The 20,038-nt window shown below is 37.9% G+C and overlaps 3 protein-coding genes and 1 pseudogene across 3 annotated transcripts; all 4 read right to left on the bottom strand.

Moving 5' to 3' along the window:
- Window positions 1-1,039: 1,039 nt before the first annotated feature.
- Window positions 1,040-2,345, bottom strand: LOC140941607 (probable G-protein coupled receptor 45; annotated as a pseudogene).
- Window positions 2,346-9,402: 7,057 nt separating this feature from the next.
- Window positions 9,403-11,535, bottom strand: LOC140942157 (melanocyte-stimulating hormone receptor-like). The gene is made up of 2 exons (XM_073391125.1): window positions 11,090-11,535; window positions 9,403-10,569 (listed from the first exon to the last, which is right to left on the bottom strand). Exons 1-2 carry the CDS (start codon window positions 11,533-11,535, stop codon window positions 9,624-9,626), a joined length of 1,392 nt encoding a protein of 463 aa, XP_073247226.1. The 3' UTR covers window positions 9,403-9,623.
- A 3,605-nt stretch (window positions 11,536-15,140) lies between these two features.
- On the bottom strand, window positions 15,141-16,079 carry LOC140942156 (probable G-protein coupled receptor 45). The gene has a single exon (XM_073391124.1). It carries the CDS (start codon window positions 16,077-16,079, stop codon window positions 15,141-15,143), a length of 939 nt encoding a protein of 312 aa, XP_073247225.1.
- A 2,011-nt stretch (window positions 16,080-18,090) lies between these two features.
- LOC140941704 (probable G-protein coupled receptor 45) lies at window positions 18,091-19,125 on the bottom strand. Its single transcript, XM_073390715.1, has one exon. The coding sequence runs from the start codon at window positions 19,051-19,053 to the stop codon at window positions 18,106-18,108; it is 948 nt and encodes a 315-aa protein (XP_073246816.1). The 5' UTR covers window positions 19,054-19,125; the 3' UTR covers window positions 18,091-18,105.
- Between the last annotated feature and the right edge of the window lie 913 nt (window positions 19,126-20,038).

Below are 20,038 nucleotides of genomic sequence, written 5' to 3'. Positions count from 1 at the left end.
TAATTATCACCTGCTATTTCAACATCATATTGCTATTAATCGTGTGCTGCCAGCTTTGGCTGCCTTCTCAAAGAGACCAGCTGTAAAATATATTATATACATAGTGCGATTGTTGAACTTTTTTGCAAAATATTATGTGGTCGTGTGGATCAATTTGTTTTCACGTGGGTAAACGTTTTAGTGAAACTAAAACAGACACCTGCTAATTAGTGCTCGAATCTTCTCTACACCTTATTTTGATTAAATATTCAATGCCTACTGCCTGCAGTAACCCTCGCCATGTTATGTACCCCAAATACGTGTATCATGCAGAACCGTGCGAAGCTCTTAATTATGAGGAGACCACAGGTCAAAGTAGATGCTCTTACCAATATAAGCACTTTTATTTATGGTAACGTATGCTAAATGTTCAGAATTCAAGGGTATATTTGCTTGCAACGTGGATGCGTTTTCAATATCTTTATTTTCTTCTTTGTTACTTATTCTGAGCTTCCACTTATAAAGAACTGTTTTACGAGGTACCATAATGTCTCACAAACCCGGTTTCACTTTTTGCGACTGAACTATAATTTCTACGGCTAAGAGAGTAATTATACCTCCTATAGCTTTTAAACCGAACTTTTAAAACGCTGGGCGTCTTTTTGTTCGGAAAAATAGTTGATGAAAAAGAACTCCAGTAAGTATTGTGGGGGTACCTTCGAGCAACTTACTCGCTAATCGATGAGGTACCGAGAGTCTACTTCTTACATCTTGGTCTTTATTCTTCTTGACTTCTACAGCAACTTCAAAATACTCTTAACACTCTTATATCGTCTCCTACTTCAATCTTCTTCTCTGGCAATTCAAATAACAATGGTTTTTATAGCTAAAGCTAGACATGTTTGTGTTAGCTGACCGTGGGAATAAAAACAAGTTAAACTGGATATGGGTAAGGGTTTGGTATTATTGAATCTACATGGTTGCTATCGTCACAACCCAATGAAAAACTAAAACGCTGGTGAAAAAACCGAAACAGAAACTTTAACGGGACTTAAGAACCAAGGTCAGCACTAACATCACAAACACTACCACCTAAGAACAACTAACAGCTGACAATGGCAAGCGAAGAATATTCCTGACATGGCATGAAGCAAATTGGCGAGCTAAGAAAAAATTCAAGTACAAGTAGAAACAAAAGGTTAAAACAGAAAAAGACCTAATTATGTGGACAACATCAAGACTAACCTTGACCCAATCGAAACTTTGAAAATAGCGTTCAAAATACTTCACAAAAGTATTAAATGTAGTTACAATAGTTAAACGGCAACTTTTGCATGAATTTTAATAGTATACAGCGGAAAAGCATAGTACACTAACTTGAAATACGGAACATTTGCCTTAATGTTTCTTTTACAGCTTGCCTCACTTCTCTGATCTTCCAGCAGTACAGTAACGGGTTTAATGACGAGTTTGAGAACAGTATTGTACCCGCAAATTGCCGTGCAAGGTAAACGGATAAAGAAATGCCTCTTTGAGGTGTCAAAGCGTCCACGATGCTAAGCGGCAGATAACAAACAACCAATGTTCCCTGCACCCACAGTGCACTGTACACTGCCTTTCTGTATCGAGCTATGTTCAGTGCGGGAATTGCTGGCTCGGTTGTCCTTGAGCAACATGGTTCTGAACATGTATTTGATTATGACGCAGAGTATAGGAAATTTTTGTGTAAGCGAAGATTGCGGTGACTAGACACAGAGCTGTACATATGTATTGATACCAAAGAAGTATATGAGGATTCCAAAATATAGTAGATGAACCAACGATGGACAAAATCCAAAAACCAAAAACGATTATACATGTTCTTCTCAAAGTTACAAGTTGTCTGTATCTGAGCCCCAGCAACAAGGCGAGAAGTCTGTCCACACTTATTGCAGCAGCTGTAAATAAAGACACTGAACACAAAGTATAACCTGAGTAAGTTGTTGCCGAATGTGCAAAATAACAAATATCCCATCTTTCTTTCACAACAGAAGTAAAATAAGTCACAGCCAAAGGCTCTGTAATGATAGCAACACATAGATCAGTTATCGCTAGGTTACGATACAGGAGTTTGGACGGCGGATGAAGTGAAGTTTTCTTGTGCAGGGCAACTAGGATCAGAGTGTTCCCCAGAAATGCAGTAATGGAAAGAAAAATATTAAGAGCTGAAAGAAAAATAAGCTCGCCGTCTACACCTCTGATAAATTCCGCCGAGCAGACCAGTTCTTCGTACGTTTTCTGGTTTTCATCTTCAGTGAAGTTTGTCCCTGGTACCATTTTTGTCAGCAATGCATTTAGAGATCCAAGTGATTGCTTTGTTTATATTTCGCTTTCAGTTAATTTGGGTGGAAAGTGATATGACTGGTGGGTCTTTCAAGTCTTTCACTAATAACTTAAAGCCCATCTGCGAGTTTTGTCAGTTGTTCGTTAAAGCTGACGTCAAAGAAAACAATATGGGCTCGTCTTCGTCGGGCCAGCAGACAGAGAAGAAATCGGATGGGGGTTTAGCACTGAGTTTTGTAGTTTTTCAACATATGATGATGAGCCAGGTAAAACTAACTCGACGGACGATTCAATGATTTTTCAGGTGTTGTCGGTGCATTGCAAGCTTTACCTATGAGAGCTTATATTATACTGTAATTCAATTTGACAGAAAATTTCAATAACACATGCTGTTAAGTTTACAAGCTTGAGCCATCACCGTTTATACATGTATAAGCATAATTGACCAAGCTTGAGGTCAGCCTCAATGTCTGGAAAAAAATGTAAATATGTTCGCAACAAGGTCGGTTTTATAACTTTTGGGTTTGTTATAAGAAGCAAAGCGCGCGAAAAGCTCATGACGTACTTTTCTCTTGAAACTGAGTTTTAGCTACGTATCCGCTATTTCAACTTCATCCTTATTTAGTGAAAACGGATGCCTGAATTAAGACAACTAAAAAAAACATTAAAAAGTATTGTTATTGTTAATGTGTCTTAATTATGGCATTAAAATTCAATGTCATCCCTTGCTGTCCCTTCAATAATTTGAAGTTCCTCCCTTGTTCCGGCCATAAAGTAATTTCACATGGTCCTCAAAAGTCAATTTTGTCAAGTTTCCAAAGCTTCCGGAACAGTAAAATCGTAATGGTGTTCGAGTCAAGCCAATGGTATTTGAACTATAAATTAAAGCTTAACACGCGAAACAAACTCTTCACCAGACATATTGAAATGAGGCCTTGGTACACTCACAAACAAGTCGCAACTAACTGAGAAATTCGCCTCGTTAAGGGCCCGATTAGTAAAAGTATGCTGTTGGATCCTCTTTCAATTAAAGGTAGAGATTCAATGTTCCCCGGTTACCTGAAAAACTCAACAAATTCCCCTGTTCCCTAAATGTTATTTCAAGATGTCACTTCTTCCATGAAAGTAAACAACTCGTGTTGCCTTATTGCGCCAGATCTCTGGGAGAGTGGCCCTCATATCATACTCAGTACATCAACTTAAGTAAATACTTAAAAATACAACCGGTATCAGAAAGCGTTCAAGCATAGATTTTGCGTTTAGTTTTAAATATATTTCTAAACTCTAGACTTTAATCCCGCCATTTATTGCCCAGCAAAGCAGGTGTTTGTATAAAAATTTTGCTTGTTAACTGAGCCAGTTGGTAAAGGAAAATGGCCACGGCCGTAGATAGACTAGGCCAACTGACTTCCTAATACGGTGGCGATCTAGTTAGTTGATAAAACCAAACGTTTGTGTTTTACTTTCCCATCGATGCAACACCTCAGCTTCTCTAGAAACTATAAAGTTCCTCTTTAATAAATTCAGATCAGTCAGTTTGTATATACTTGCTCTCGCCAAGGGTTTCTGTTTAATTACCCTCGCACCCGGGTGGTCTCACTTTGTTGTATGGGAGGAAAAGCAAACCATTTTATCCATACAAATATCGCGTACGATAGTGTGTAATTAGAAATATGTAAAGGGAAAACCAAACGCCGTCATGTTACGTTTTTTTTTTTCAAGGGCGGACGAGGCAAGAGGAAAAAAAAAACGCCTGATACATTTATTTAACATGCCGCCAGCCGCCCTCTAATTTAAATAAACCTGAACGTCAGCTCTACCTGTCAAGTTAATGGGCCAATCAGCATTTACCGGAAGTCAGCCGGTATGCGTACATTGGCGGGAATCTCATTTCAACGAGGCGCGAAAAACGTCGTGCCCTCACAAGGGAAAAGTAGCCTGAGATCATGCCCTCTCCCTATTATCCCTCTGTGTCTCTCACGGGAAGAGAAAAGAAAATTACACGGCGATGTTCAGATGGCGCTCGCTAAAAAAGTAAAAAAATGTTATCTTTGTGATGAAATTCTACTAGCTGGGGCTGTGCCGTTATGCAAGGCCACAAGAAATCGAGAGTTAACGGAAAAAAAATCGTCCACTGCCGGCGGTATCGTGTTGTCGGACTTACTCAGAAACGTTGGGATAGGTATTTGCAGTGCAGCGAGCGAAGAATCCAGATCAGCTTGCAAAAAATGTGCTAAAAAAATTTTCAATTGCTGCACGATGTTCCATGAACTTGAAAGTGCTGTCAAAGCCTGGATCGACGAGGGCAATTCGGAGTCTACGAAAGGTGGAGGCTCCATGGAAATTCCCCCAGCGGATCGACACCGAACTCCAAGAAAATAAAGGATATTCCACAACAAATACAAGAGCCAAGAGAACCTGAAGGTCGGTCAAGGATATTTTTATTTCAGCTCGAAGCCGATCGGAATGAGTGTGAAAGTCTTGGAGGCGCTTTAGCGAATTTGATGTGTTCAGTGGTAACAACAACAAAGGACGAAACAGCGTCCAGGCCAGTCGAGAAGGTAAGTGGTTCTTTTTCCAGATAGATAAATTCTTAATTAAGCTTAATAACTGCAGGTACTTGCAATTAGCGTTTCTTTCAATGGAGGCAATAATTTAATTTTTTTCCTTCTGATACAGGTAAAGAAATATTCAACGAAAAGAAGCTTTACAAATTTGAACTGATATTGACAACTGTTTATCGATATTAGCCTGCGAGCAAGCTCTCCTATTTGAGCGAGTGAAACGAGTCTCGCGAGAACGGGAGAGCGAGCGGCGAAGCCGCGAGGGGTCGGCCCCCCTCGCTCGCGCGTTCTCGCGAGGCCCACTTCGCTTACCCAAATAGGAGAGCTTGCTCGCAGGCTATATCGATATATACATAAGCTCTTACTAAGAATTGCCCGCACGTGTTCTACTTATTTTTGTTTATCAATTTTTGTCTTTGTCTTCATCTTTCAGATATTTGTTGCATATTCCAGTTGTCGGGTCGCCTCACTCGCCCAAATAGGAGAGCTTGCTCTCAGGCTAGTGGTCTGGTGATAGATCACGAGTGTACAGGTGACGAAGAGCGTCTTGTAAAAAACTTAGGAATCAAAAACTACAAAGCCGCCGCAGTTGGCGTCACTAAATTTTCTCCACTGCACGATAAAGTGTTAGAAGAGATTGGAAAAGAAATAAAGAGAGAACTAAAGAACTACTCAAAAAATCCGACGAACACGTACAAGTACCGAGGGGAGTTACAGAAGCTTGCTGATTTCCGAAATGACCATTTGATTAAAGAAATCTAACAAAGAGCACCCAACTTGCACTGCCTTGTTTCTTCGTCATTTCCAAGGAACAAAAGAGTAAAGAACGCGAAAAACAAGGAGGCATTGATCTTTGCAAGCATTCTGAATCCATGGATTCCGAACTCTTATTTTACATTTAGAATTTACACCATTCTAGTGCTTTGAGGTTGTAAGAACGAGGAGATGGACTGTTTTAACAAGCTAGGCCTCGCGAACCATCCTAACACCGTGCGAAACATGCAGAAGAAAGTATGCTTTGCTTTCGACAAAGCTGCGACGAACTGGAAAGATGAGATAGTAACACGCGAGACGAAGATTCTTCTCCTAGAAGAAGTTCTCAACAGACACTCAGAAACAACCTCTCAAACTGACGATGGCATGGAAGTGTGCACGATTGATTTTTCTAGGGAGGCCGTGTATACATTTTGTAAAGAAATGCTGCCAGAATGTGCCGTTGATCAGTTTGAAGACACAGATATAGCGTCTGCCGTAAATACTCTTAAAGGAAAACCGTTGCCAAAGTTCAGGTAACTTTTCGAAAAAAGCGATAGTTCGTATGGTTTCATTGATTTTTTGGTATTTTAGACCACGCCCAAATAATGTTTTGTTATTCATCCATCCGTCTCAAACAAAAAAGTGGGTCCGTCGGTAGGGCAAACAAGAAAGAAAGATATAAAATGTCCGCATAAATTTTCGCGGGATGAATCTGTTTAAAGTTTTAGGAAAGCTCGTTTTAAGAAAGAAATAATTCATAAACCGTAACTGCTTTAAAAAGCATTGCAAGAAAACAGTGTTCACTTTAAATACTGAAAACCATAGGATGTACTCTTATTCTCCTGAGTGACCGGTATTTTCACATGATTTTTTCCTATTTCCAAAAAGATAGGTTGGTAGGGCGATGGCAAATGAAACATCTTCTGGGTACAGTGAAACAGACCGACATTTTCATTCAGCTTGAACAATATGAGTCAGGGGATAAGTTTATTCTCACATTTTTACACTTTTGTATTTCTCTTTCTACTGGCTATTCTGTAGGAAAGCAGATAACTTGCAGAGAGGGCTTGAATGCAAGGCAGGAATGACCCTATTAGACTTTATTATGCTGCGTCAGTGAACAATAGTACACTCCTTATGTTGACACCTTACATGCTCTGTTTCTTTTTGACACAACCCTCCCTGCCCTACAATGTTAGAGAGTTCTAAAATTAAACATAACTGTTTTAACCGAGAATGAATTTTATTATTAGCAAACTAATTCATTTTACTGGGCACTTATTTTGTTACAATTTATTCAACACATTTTTTTTTTCTGATATTTCTTTCTCATATCTTCATGTTCTCATGCAGGATTAATTAACGCCCAGCAATTTTACTCTCCACTAACTGAACGCCTTCGGCAGGCAGGGAGGGGTACGAATCCAAGGATTCAATTTAATTATGACAAAAGCCTTCTAATGCTTGCTAGTGTTTTCTACAAGACTCTTTGTTAAGAAATATGCAAATGACAATTTGTATTGAACACTCAGCAATTTAAAATTATTGAATATGGTGGACCTGGGGTACTTACATTTGATATGCGCAAACCGAAAATTCTCTCTCTCTCTTTGTACTCTGTTAGACTCAGAGGCTTTCTCATCATTTTTCTATTTATGGTTTGGTTTTCTATGTGCTCAAGTCTCTTCTGGGAATTGTGAGAAAATGGAGACGTGAAAAATTTGCAATTTTGACCCTAAAGTCTTGGAGTCATGTTAGAATTTTAATATTTCGAATGTGGACTACTGTGTACTTTTCCTTAGCCTGTTCCAGGCTCCAAGATGGTGTTGCGCAGCGGTCGTGAATGGCAAAACACGCGGGGACTGGGGAGACAGCACACTTTCTCAGATCAAGAGCGTCTTATTTTCGCTTTATTTTCGCATGGTTATGGTTTTTGCGACGTCTCTACTATTTGAGAGCCTGACACAGGCTAAGTTTTTCTAACTGACGCCCAAGTAAACCAAACACAGTGTCACGAACTTGAACTATATATAGCTCACTGACTATTTTAATAACTTTTTAGCTCTTTCGTTGCTCCTTGATAGCCTTTTCGTACGTATAATGTCACTGAAGTAATTTGGCAGAAAACTCAACTAATCGATATCCGTTTTAAGTTAAAAGATAGAGATACTTTTGAGTGAAAAAAGAAAAAGAGAGAGAAAATTCAGACAATACTAATACTTTTAAGAAATACTAGCTTGCTATAATGCGCCAGGTGAAACTTGTTCATACACGGCCGAATTTGATGATTTTCCATGTCTTAAAATGTTGTCGGTGCAGTTCAACCTTGATGTATTTCTTCAAACATTCTGCAGTAATTTGGCATAAACTTTCCAGTAACACAAGCTGTTAACAAGCTTGAGCCATCGCTATTTTCCTAGCAGGACGTAATATATTTGTGTTATTAACTTACTTGAGGTCAGATGGCTGGAAAGCAATTGAATTTTTGGGGTCTGTTATGAGAGGCGAAACACACGAAAAAATCATAATGACATCTCGTTTAGTTAACGTACATTTGGGCGATCTATATCTCTGAAATTGTCGTGAAACTAATTATTATCTGCTATTTCAACTACATATTGCTATTAATCGTGCGCTGCCAGCTTTGGCTGCCTTCTCAAAGAGGCCAGCTGTAAAATATATTATATACATAGTGCGATTGTGGAACTTTTTTGCAAAATATTATGTGGTCGTGTGGATCAATTTGCTTTCACGTGGGTAAACGTTTTGGTGAAACTGAAACAGACACTTTCTAATTAGTGCTCGAATCTTCTCTACACCTTATTTTGATTAAATATTCAATGCCTACTGCCTGCAGTAACCCTCGCTATTTTATGCACCCCAAATACGTGTATCATGCAGAACCGTGCGAAGCTCTTAATTATGAGGAGACCGCAGGACAAAGTAGATGCTCCTGCCAATATAAGCACTGTTATTTATGTTAACGTATGCTAAATGTTCAGAATTCAAGTGTATATTTACTTGCAACGTGGATGCGTTTTCAATATCTTTATTTTCGTTTTTGTTACTTATTCTGAGTTTCATGTGGTCTACATGTCTCGTGAATTTAGCATTGAGCATAGGATTGCTAATGGAAGCTCTTTTCTCGTTGCTGTTTTACGAGGTACCATAATGTCTCCCCAACCCGGTTTCACTTTTTGCGACTTAACAATGATTTCTACGGCTAAGAGAGTAATTATACCTCCTATAGCTTTTAAACCGAACTTTTAAAAGACTGGACGTCTTTTTTTCAGAAAAACAGTTGATGAAAAAGAACTCCAGTAAGTATTGTGGGGGCGTGTTTGAGCAAGTTACTCGCTAATCGATGAGGTACCGAGAGTCTACTTCTTACATCTTGGTCTTTATTCTTCTTGACTTCTACAGCAACTATACTCTTAACACTCTTATATCGTCTCCTACTTCAATCTTCTTCTCTAGCAATTCAAATAACAATGGTTTTTATAGCTAAAGCTAGACATGTTTGAGTTAGCTGACTGTGGGAATAAAAACAATTTAAACTCGGTATGGGTAAGGGTTTGGTATTATTGAATCTACATGGTTGCGATCGTCACAACCCAATGAAAAACTAAAAGGCTGGTGAAAAAACCGAAACAGAAACTTTAACGGGACTTAAGAACCAAGATCAGCACTAACATCACAAACACTACCACCTAAGAACAACTAACAGCTGACAATGGCAAGCGAAGAATATTCCTGACATGGCATGAAGCAAATTGGCGAGCTAAGAAAAAATTCAAGTACAAGTAGAAACAAAAGGTTAAAACAGAAAAAGACCTAATTATGTGGACAACATCAAGACTAACCTTGACCCAATCGAAACTTTGAAAATAACGTTCAAAATACTTCACAAAAGTATTAAATGTAGTTACAACAGTTTAACGGCAATTTCGGAATGAATTTTAATAGTTACTGATAAATAATACAGCGGAAAAGTATAGTACACTAACTCGAACAACGGAACATTTGCCTTAATGTTTCTTTTACAGCTTGCCTCACTTCTCTGATCTTCCAGCAGTACAGTAACGGGTTTAATGACGAGTTCAAAGACACTAAGGTAGCCGTAAATTGCTGAGCACGGTAAATGGATAAAGTCATCCCTCTCTGAAGTTGCAAAGCTACTGCTATAAAATACGGTAGATAACAAATAATCAATGTTCCCTGCACCCACATTGCACTGAACACTGTCTTTTTGTATCGAGCTATGTTCAGTGCAGGAATTGCTTGGCTCTGTTGTCCTTGAGCAACATGGTTGTGAACATGTATTTGATTATGATGCAGAGTATAGGAAATTTTTGTGTAAGCGTAGATTATGGTGACTAGACACAGAGCTGTAAATATGTATTGACAAAGAAGTATATAAGGATTCCAAAATATAGAAGATGAACCAACGATGGACAAAATCCAAAAACCAAAAGCAATTATACATGTTCTTCTCAAAGTTACAAGTTGTCTGTATCTGAGCCCCAGCAACAAGGCGAGAAGTCTGTCCACACTTATTGCAGTCGAAGTTGTTATAGACACTCCACACAAAGTATAACCTGAGAAACGTAGTGCCAAATTTGCGTGATAGCAAATATCCCATCTTTCTTTCACAACAGAAGTAAAATAAGTCACAGCCAAAGGCTCTACAATGATACCAACACACAGATCAGTTATCGCTAGGTTACGATACAGGAGTTTGGACGGCGGATGAAGTGAAGTTTTCTTGTGTAGGGCAACTAGGATCAGAGTGTTTCCCAGAATTGCAGTCATGGAAAGAAAAATATTTAGCGCTGATAAAAAGATAAGCTCGCCAACTAGAGCTCCACCTCTGAGAAATTCCGCCGGACAGGATAGTTCTTCGAGTGTTTTGCTAACGTCTTCATTAAAATTTCTTAGCGCCATTTGGCTGCGATGCAACGATATGCAGCTGCCTGTACTGTTTAACGTATCATTTCCTTTTATATGGGTGGAAGTGCATGTGTCAAATTTGTCTACTGACTACCATTTCACTGCCCTGTAACTACTCGCAAGTACGCACTTTAAAAATTACTAACATCAGTATTTCCCCACAGCATCTATATTGTGTAAACTAATTATCTAAGCGCATGGTAACTTCATTCTTAGTTCTTCCTGTTTTTCTGAGATATTGCACTGTTAAGCAAAAGCAAAGCAGGTGATGTCTTTGTTTGGTTATAACTTAAAGCTTCAAATAGACAGAAAACAACCTTAATTAGGTTGGATTATGACATGCACGTGTATTGATCTTGTATCAGTTGTTCCCACGCGCTACTTTTAAGACCGAGGGAGTCTAATCAATCCGCTCAGACATGTTAAATTGCCTGAGCGCAACTTTCGGCTTTATTATAAGCGAATAACAAGACGAACACACTATAGACAAAATCCAAAACCCAAATACAGTTACACACGTTCTTTTCAAGGTTACAACTTGTCTGTATCTGAGCCCTAGCAACAAGGCGAGAGGTCTGTCCAAGCTTATTGCAATCAATGTTAATAAAGACACGGAACATAAGGTATGACCTGAAAGGTTTTCTGCCAAATAAGCGTAATAGCAAATATCCCCTCTTTCTTTCACAACAGAAGTCCAATAAGTCACAGCCAAAGGGTCAGCAATGATGCCAACACAGAGTTCAGTTATCTCTAGGTTACGATACAAGAGTTTGGACGGCGCATGAAGTGAAGTTTCCTTGCGTAGGGCAACTAGGATTAGAGTGTTCCCCAGAAATGCGGTAATGGAAAGAAAAATATTTAGCGCTGAAAGGAGAATAGCTCGCAATCCTCTGAAGAATTCCGCCGAACAGGATAGTTCTTCGACTGTTTTGCTGTAATTTTCAGTAAAATTTTTTAACGCCATTTGGCTGCGATGCAACGATATGCAGGTGCCAACATATCGCTTTCTTTTATACGGGTGCGAGTGTGTCATTAGGGCCATTTATACGAGGAAAAATAAGGCGCGTCTTACATAAGATGCGTCTTAAATAAGACGCGAACTGTACCATTTATACGAGCATGTCTTATCTAATAAGACGCGTCTTAGCTAAACCGCGTCTTATTTTAGACGAAATGTGCCGTTTATACGGAAAGTTCTCGTCTTATTTAAGACGCGTCTTATGTAAGACGCGTCTTATTTTTCCTCGTATAAATGGCCCTATTGTATCTTTTAAATTACCTAATTAACTAAGGCTAGGTGCATGGTTATATCTCGGGTACAAGTTACTCCTTAATTTGGCGCGAAATTTCGGCGTTTATACTACTACATGAGAAATTTCCTTAATTTGATTGGCTAAGAGCAGTGGTATTTCAGCTTAATTTGAAATACCCACATGTAAAAATTACAAAACCTTCGCGGGTAGTATTACAAACAAATGATAGCATGATTTGTACGTGATATTTTGCATAAATATCACTAACGGCTCGTGAAATTACGTATAACAATTTTGAAATATTACTCGTGGTATTTATGCCAAATATCACTACAAATCATGCTATTACCTATACTAATTCATAAATTCAGCTATGGCAGCTTTTGTACTCTGAATGCCCGAGATGGCGTCCAAGTTTAATGATGTCTAGGTGAGATGTTATGAATGAAGACATCAGGGGAATAAAAAATGATGTTACAAGTCCTAACACACTAAAGAGCACAACATGTCTTGATGGTAGGGAAACCATTAAAAGTTTGGCCTGGAATTGAATTATTCGTCACCATTTGATTACACAAACTAGTCTTCTTGTTTTTATAATTATCATGAACCTCAGTTCAACAAAAACAAAAATGCCGAGATGTATTTGTTTTGAAAAGTTGAAGTAAGACATAAAATAGTTTAAGGTCGAGCACAAATTGTTTTTTTTGATCAAGAGCGTCTTATTTTCGCTTTATTTTCGCATAGTTATGGTTTTTGCGACATCTCTACTATTTGAGAGCCTGGCACAGACTATACGTTTTTCTAACTGAAGCCCAAGCAGACAAAATACAGTGTCACGAACTTGAACTATATATAGCTCACTGACTATTTTAATAACTTTTTAGGTCTTTCGTTGCTCCTTAATAGCCTTTGTTTTCGTACTTACTGAAGTAATTTGGCAGAAAACTAAACTAATTAATATCCGTTTTAAGTTTAAAAGATTGAGATACTTTTAAGAGAGAAAGAGAGAAAAAAAAAGAAAAAATTCAGACAAATTAAGCTTTTAAGAAATACTAGCTTGCTATGATGAGCCAGGTAAAACTTGTTCATACACGGCCGAATTTAATGATTTTTCATGTATTAAAATGTTGTCGGTGCAGTTCAACCTTGATGTATTTCTTCATTAACATTCTACAGTAATTTGGCATAAACTTTGCAGTAACACAAGCTGTTAACAAGCTTGAGCCATCGCTATCTTCCTAGCAGAACGTAATATATTTGTGTTATTAACTTACTTGAGGTCAGATGGCTGGAAAGGAATTTAATTTTTGGGTTTGTTATGAGAGGCGAAACGCACGAAAACCTCATAATGACATCTCGTTTTGTTGACGTACATTTGGGCGATCTATACCTCTTAAATTGTCGTGAAACTATTTAGTATCCGCTATTTATTACATAGATACTGATGAAATACCAGGATTTTTCCTTTTACTAATAAAAAATCATATCTTCATCGCGCGCAGTAAAGATGCTATTTTTATCTTTGACGTGTAAGGATATTGGTGTCCCCATGGTTACTAACATTAATTTCGACTTTTTGGAACAGAAAATCATAAGTATTATTGTCTTTATTTCTTCTTTATAACTTTATATCCGAGTTTCATAAAATTTTTGTAGCAGGCATTTTGCGATAGGTGACCACTATAATTGCACTATTTTGCTGTTTCGAAAATGAATACAAAAAATTGTGTTTTATGTAAAATTTCATCAGCATCTATAAAATAAACAGAACATTACATGGCCGCTTGGGGATTCGAATTTTACCTTCTCGTGCTGAAAGTATCTCTTTCAGCACTCGTAGATAAAATTCGTATCCCCGCGCTGCCATGTAATATCCTCTATTTCAACATCATATTGCTATTAATCGTGCGCTGCCAGCTTTCTCTTCCGCAAAGAGACCAGCTGTAAAATATATTATATACATAGCGCGATTGTTGAACTTTTTTGCAAAATATTATGTGGTCGTGTGCATTAATTTGCTTTCATGTGAGTAAACGTTTTGGTGAAACTGAAACAGACACCTTCTAATTAGTGCTCGAATTTTCTTTACACCTTATTTTGTGCAAAATGCAAGCTAAGGTTAAATATTCAATGCCTACTGCCTGCAGTAACCCTCGCTATTTTATGCAGCCCAAATACGTGTATCATACAGAACCTTGCGAAGCTCTTAATTATGAGGAGACCACAGGACAAAAAGTAGATGCTCTTGCCAATATAAGCAGGGTAAACGTATGCTAAATGTTCAGAATTCAAGAGTATATATTTGCTTGCAACGTGGATGTGTTTTCAATATCTTTGTTTTCGTTTTTGTTACTTATTCTGAGCTTCCACCTATAAAGAACTGATGTAGGTTTTGTTCATGTGGTCTACATGTCTCGTGAATTTAGCATTGAGCATAGGATAGCTAATCGAAGCTCTTTTCTTGTTGCTGTTTTTCGAGGTACCATAGTGTCTCTCCAACCCGGTTTCACGTTTGCGACTTAACAATGATTTCCAAGGCTAAGAGGGTAATTATACCTCCTATAGATTTTAAGCCGAACTTTTAAAAGACTGGACGTCTTTTTTTCGGAAAAACAGATGATGAAAAAGAACTCCAGTAAGTATTGTGGGGGCGTGTTCGAGCAACTCACTCGCTAATCGATGAAGTACCGAGAGTTTACTTCTTACATCTTGGTTTTTATTTTTCTTGACTTCTACAGCAGCTATACTCTTAACGCTCTTATATCGTCTCCTACTTCAATCTTCTTCTCTAGCAATTCAAATAGCAACGGTTTTTATTGCCAAAGCTGGACATGTTCGGGTCAGCTGACTGTGGGAATAAAATCATGGTGAACTTATATAGTGTGGGTAATGTTTTGGTATTACTGAACCTACATGGTTGCGATCGTCACAACGCAATAAAAATCTAAAACGCTGGTGATCTGAAACCCAAACAGGAACTTTAACGGGACTTAATTAAGAACCAAGGTCAGCACTAACATCTCAAACACGACTATCTGTGAAAAACTAACATTTGACAATGGCACTGAGCGAAGAATATTCCTAACATCGCAGTAAGAAAAATGGCGAGCTAAGAAAAAATTCAATTACAAGAAGAAACAAAAGGTCAAAACAGAAAAAGACCTAATTATGTGGACAGAATCAGGACTAACCTTGACCCAAACGAAACTTTGAAAATAACGTTCAAAATAGTTCACAACAGTATAAAATGTAATTAGTTAAACGGGAATTTTCGCATGAATTTTAATAGTATACAGCGGAAAAGTATAGTACACTAACTCGAACAACGGAACATTTGCTTTAATGTTTCTTTCACAGCTTGCCTCACTTCTCTGATCTTCCAACAGTACAACAACGGGTTTAATGATGAGTTTAAATACACTAAGGTAGCCGTAAATTGCTGAGCAAGGTAAATGGATAAAGTCATCCCTCTCTGACGTTTCAAAGCTACTGCTATACCATACGGCAGATAACAAATAATCAATGTTCCCTGCACCCACATTGCACTGTACACTGCCTTTCTGTATCGAGCTATGTTCAGTGCGGGAATTGCTTGGCTCTGTTGTCCTTGAGCAACATGGTTGTGAACATGTATTTGATTATGACGCAGAGTATAGGAAATTTTTGTGTAAGCGAAGATTGTGGTGACTAGACACAGGGCTGTAAATATGTATTGACACCAAGGAAGTATACGAGGATTCGAAAATATAGTAGATGAGCCAACGATGGACAAAATCCAAAAACCAAAAACAATTATACATGTTCTTCTCAAAATTACAAGTTGTCTGTATCTGAGCCCCAGCAACAAGGCGAGAAGTCTGTCGACGCTTATTGCAGCAGATGTTAGTAAAGACACTGAACACAAAGTATATCCTAAGAAAAGTAGTGCCAAATTTGCGTAATAGCAAATATCCCATCTTTCTTTCAAGACGGAAGTCCAATAAGTCACAGCCAAAGGCTCCGCAGTGATACCAACACAGAGATCAGCTATCGCTAGGTTACGATACAGGAGTTTGGACGGCGGATGAAGTGAAGTTTCCTTGTGTAGGGCAACTAGGATCAGAGTGTTCCCCAGAAATGCAGAAATAGAAAGAAAAATATTTAGCGTTGAAAAAAAGATAAGTTCGCCATCTACACCTCTGAGAAATTCCGCCGAACAGGATAGTTCTTCGACTGTTTTGCTGTCGTCTTCAGTAAAATTTTTTAGCGCCATTTGGCTGCGATGCAACGATACGCAGGTGCCTGTACTGTTTAACGTATCATTTCCTTTTATATGGGTGGAAGTGTGTCATTCTATCTTTTAAATTAACTAATTAATTAACCAAGCGCGTGGTAATTTCTCAGCGAACAAGTTACTCTTTAATTTGGCGCAAAATTTCAGCGTTTATTCATTTCAGCTATGGCAGCGTTTTGTGTATCTAAGTGCCCGAGATGGCGTCCAAGTTAAGGGATGTCAAGGTGAGATGTCACGAATGAAGATATCAGCGAAATAAGAGACGCACTCTCAAGTTTAAACACGCGAAAGAGCACAGTGTTTAGATCGCATAAAAACTATTAGAGTTTTGACATGGAATTGAATTTAAAATTATTCATCGTGATTTGAATACACTGACTAGTCTTCTTTTTTTATACTTATCATGTTCAACAAAAACAAAAGAGCCATGTTATATTTGTTCTTCTCTCATGATTCACACCTTTTCTTTTCTTTTGTTATTCAACAACCTTTATTTAAAGTACAACCCTCTTGAATATTCAACAAACTGAAAGTCCGGAGAGGGCTTGATAACACAGCAGGGAAGAGCGGGAATGGTGAATTGAATTCAAAACTATTAATTAGGAATTTATCTGTATAAATCCCTCAATTTATACAAACAAACCCAAAACGAAAAAAAATAATGGAAATTAATTCTCATAAAAGTTCTCGTTGCAATTAACTGGAATTCAACTTTGCTGTTTGTGACGACATAAACTTCCTCCTCTAGACAAATTTAAGGTGGCTCGATACAGTTTTTTATGGTCAATACCTCCCAAGTTTGGGCATCGCCATACATCGCCATACATCGCCATAAACAGAAATTTGGAATAATTGCCAGCACAATTATATTAGATAAAGATGAAAATTGTTATGATCAGGGTTGCAATGACATCAGAGTTGTCATAGCAACGAAATGACACCATTACCTATTTCACTTGCAGCAGTATTTCTCGGCACTGGGAACTGTTCTTCCGAAATCGTTCACCAAAGCTATTTCCCAAAAATAGCTGCCTAAATGTTCGTGAAGTTTATTAGCGGCATCTGTAAGAGCGTAATCGAGATATTTCGGGATGAAGTTTTTATAGTTAAAAAAAAAAACGGTAAAAACTGGACAATCTTGATGTTCAGCTGTTTTCTTTAGAAGACGAAGCGTTTTCACATGCAATTTCACCTCATAGTAGTTTCAGTCTTTTTAAAAACGTGTGTGAAAGATTATGGAGATAGCCGATAGCCAGCCGATTGCTAGAAAGAAGGATTTGATTGGCATGTATCGAGGCGCTCTTGTTTGCGGTTTTGCAAACATTTCGGTCTGCTTTAACAAATAAGCCAGTAAGTTTTGAACCACTCGATAGATTTTTTAAAAAGTTTAAGAGTCTTGAGATTAACCTTCCTCTTATATGACCTTTTAGTTTCAAAGTTATTGATATATTGTAAGGCAGTAAATTGAGGGCTACAATTCGCTAATATTTTGTCAGAAATTTTGTGTTTACAAGCAAAAGCCTCTCATTATTCAGGGGTATTGTCTCCAAGTTTCATATTTTAGTGAACAACAATAGCTAGCATTTTTGCATATTTCAAATGTATTGTTAGTCACTGCTGTTAACGTGAAAATAAAACTTGGAGACAATATCCTTGAATAATGAGAGGATTTCACTTGTAAAGACGAAATTTCCGAAAAAATAATTAGGGAATAATTGTAGCCCTTATTTTTCACGACCGCCTATGGAAAAAAAAAACATCTGACAATGGCAAGCGAAGAAAATCCCTAAAATGGCATGAAGCAAATCCGCGAGCTAAGCAAAAATTCAAGTACAAGTAAAAACAAAGGTCAAACGAGAAAAACACCTATGTGGACAAAATCAGGACTTACCTCGACCCAAACGAAACATAGCTTTCAAAATACTTCCCCAAATGTAGTTAGTTAAACGGCAATTTTCGCATGAATTTTTAATTAACAGTATACAGCGGGAAAAAGCATACTACACTACTGACTCGAACAACAGAATATTTGCCTTAATGTTTCTTTAACCGCTTGCCTCACTTCTCTGATCTTCCAACAGTACAACAAAGGGTTTAATGACGAGTTTAAGAACACTAGTGTAGACATAAAATGCCATGCAAGGTAAACAGATAAGGAAAAGCCCCTTTGAGTTGTCAAAGCGTACGTGTTCACGATGTTAAGCGGCAGATAACAAACAACCAATGTTCCCTGCACCCACAGTGCACTGTACACTGCCTTTCTGTATCGAGCTATGTTCAGTGGAATTTCTTGGTTAGGTTGTCGAGGAGAAAAATGGTTCTGAACATGTATTTGATTATGACGCAGAGTACAGAAAATTTTTGTGTAAGCGAAGGCTGTGGTGACTAAACACAAAGCTATACCTATGTAATTATACGAAAGAAGTATAAGAATATTCCAAACTGTCAAAGTAGATGAAACAACGATGGACAAAAACCAGAAACCAAAAGCGATTATACATGTTCTTCTCAAAGTTACAAGTTGTCTGTATCTGAGCCCCAGCAACAAGGCGAGAAGTCTGTCCACACTTATTGCTGTCGAAGTTAATAAAGACACTCCACACAAAGTAGAAGCGAAGAAACCCATTGCCAAAATTGTGTAATGGCAAATATTCCATCTTTTGTTGACAACAGAAGTCCAATAAGCCACAGCCAAAGGCTCCGCAGTGATACCAACACACAGATCAGCTATCGCTAGATTACGATACAACAGTTTGGACGACGTATGAAGTGAAGTTTCCTTGTGTAGGGCAACTAGGATCAGAGTGTTCCCCAGAAATGCAGTGATGGAAAGAAAAATATTTAGCGCTGATAAAAAGATAAGCTCGCCATCTACACCTCTGAGAAATTCCGCCGTACAGAATAGTTCTTCGAGTGTTTTGCTGTCGTCTTCAGTAAAATTTTTTAGCGCCATTTGGCTGCGATGCAACGATATGCAGGTGCCTGTACTGTTTAACGTATCATTTCCTTTTATATGGGTGGAAGTGTGTCATTCTATCTTTTAAATTAACTAATTAATTAACCAAGCGCGTGGTAATTTCTCAGCGAACAAGTTACTCTTTAATTTGGCGCAAAATTTCAGCGTTTATTCATTTCAGCTATGGCAGCGTTTTGTGTATCTAAGTGCCCGAGATGGCGTCCAAGTTAAGGGATGTCAAGGTGAGATGTCGTGAATGAAGATATCAGCGAAATAAGAGACGCACTCTCAAGTTTAAACACACGAAAGAGCACATTGTTTAGATGGCATAAAAAACTATTAGAATTTTTACATGGAATTGAATTTAAAATTATTCATCGTGATTTGATTACACTGAATAGTCTTAACTTCCTTTTTATAATTATCATGTCCAACAAAAACAAAAGAGCCATGTTATATTTGTTCTTCTTTTATGATTCACACCTTTTCTTTTCCTTTTTTATTCAACAACCTTTATTTAACGTACAACCCTCTTGAATATTCAACAAACTGAAAGTCCGGGGAGGGCTTGATAACACAGCAGGGAAGAGCGGGGATAGTGAATTGAATTCATAACTATTGATTAGGAATTTATCTGTATAAATCCCTCAATTTATACAAACAAACCCAAGACGAAAAAAAATAATGGAAATTAATTCTCATAAAAGTTCTCGTTGCAATTAATTGCAATTCAACTTTGCTGTTTGTGACGACATAAAATTCCTCCTCTAGACAAATTTAAGGTGGCTCGATACAGTTTTTCATGGTCAATACCTCCCAAGTTTGGGCATCGCCATACATCGCCATACATCGCCATAAACAGAGATTTGGAATAATTACCACCACAATTGTATTAGATAAAGATGAAAATTGTTATGATCAGGGTTGCAATGACATCAGAGTTGTCATAGCAACGAAATGACACCATTATCTGTTTCACTTG

This window comes from Porites lutea, chromosome 6 (genome assembly GCF_958299795.1).
Source record: "Porites lutea chromosome 6, jaPorLute2.1, whole genome shotgun sequence".
Classification (NCBI taxonomy): domain Eukaryota; kingdom Metazoa; phylum Cnidaria; class Anthozoa; order Scleractinia; family Poritidae; genus Porites; species Porites lutea.
This window is presented reverse-complemented; position numbering and strand designations above follow the sequence as displayed.

Coding starts and splice junctions, on each gene's coding strand:
- LOC140941704 (XM_073390715.1), bottom strand. CDS start 19,053: ATGGCGCTAAAAAATTTTACTGAAGACGACAGCAAAACACTCGAAGAA.
- LOC140942156 (XM_073391124.1), bottom strand. CDS start 16,079: ATGGCGCTAAAAAATTTTACTGAAGACGACAGCAAAACAGTCGAAGAA.
- LOC140942157 (XM_073391125.1), bottom strand. CDS start 11,535: ATGGCGTTAAAAAATTTTACTGAAAATTACAGCAAAACAGTCGAAGAA. Junction 10,570..11,089: donor GTTGTAACCTTGAAAAGAAC/GTGTGTAACTGT, acceptor GTTGCATCGCAG/CCAAATGGCGCTAAGAAATT.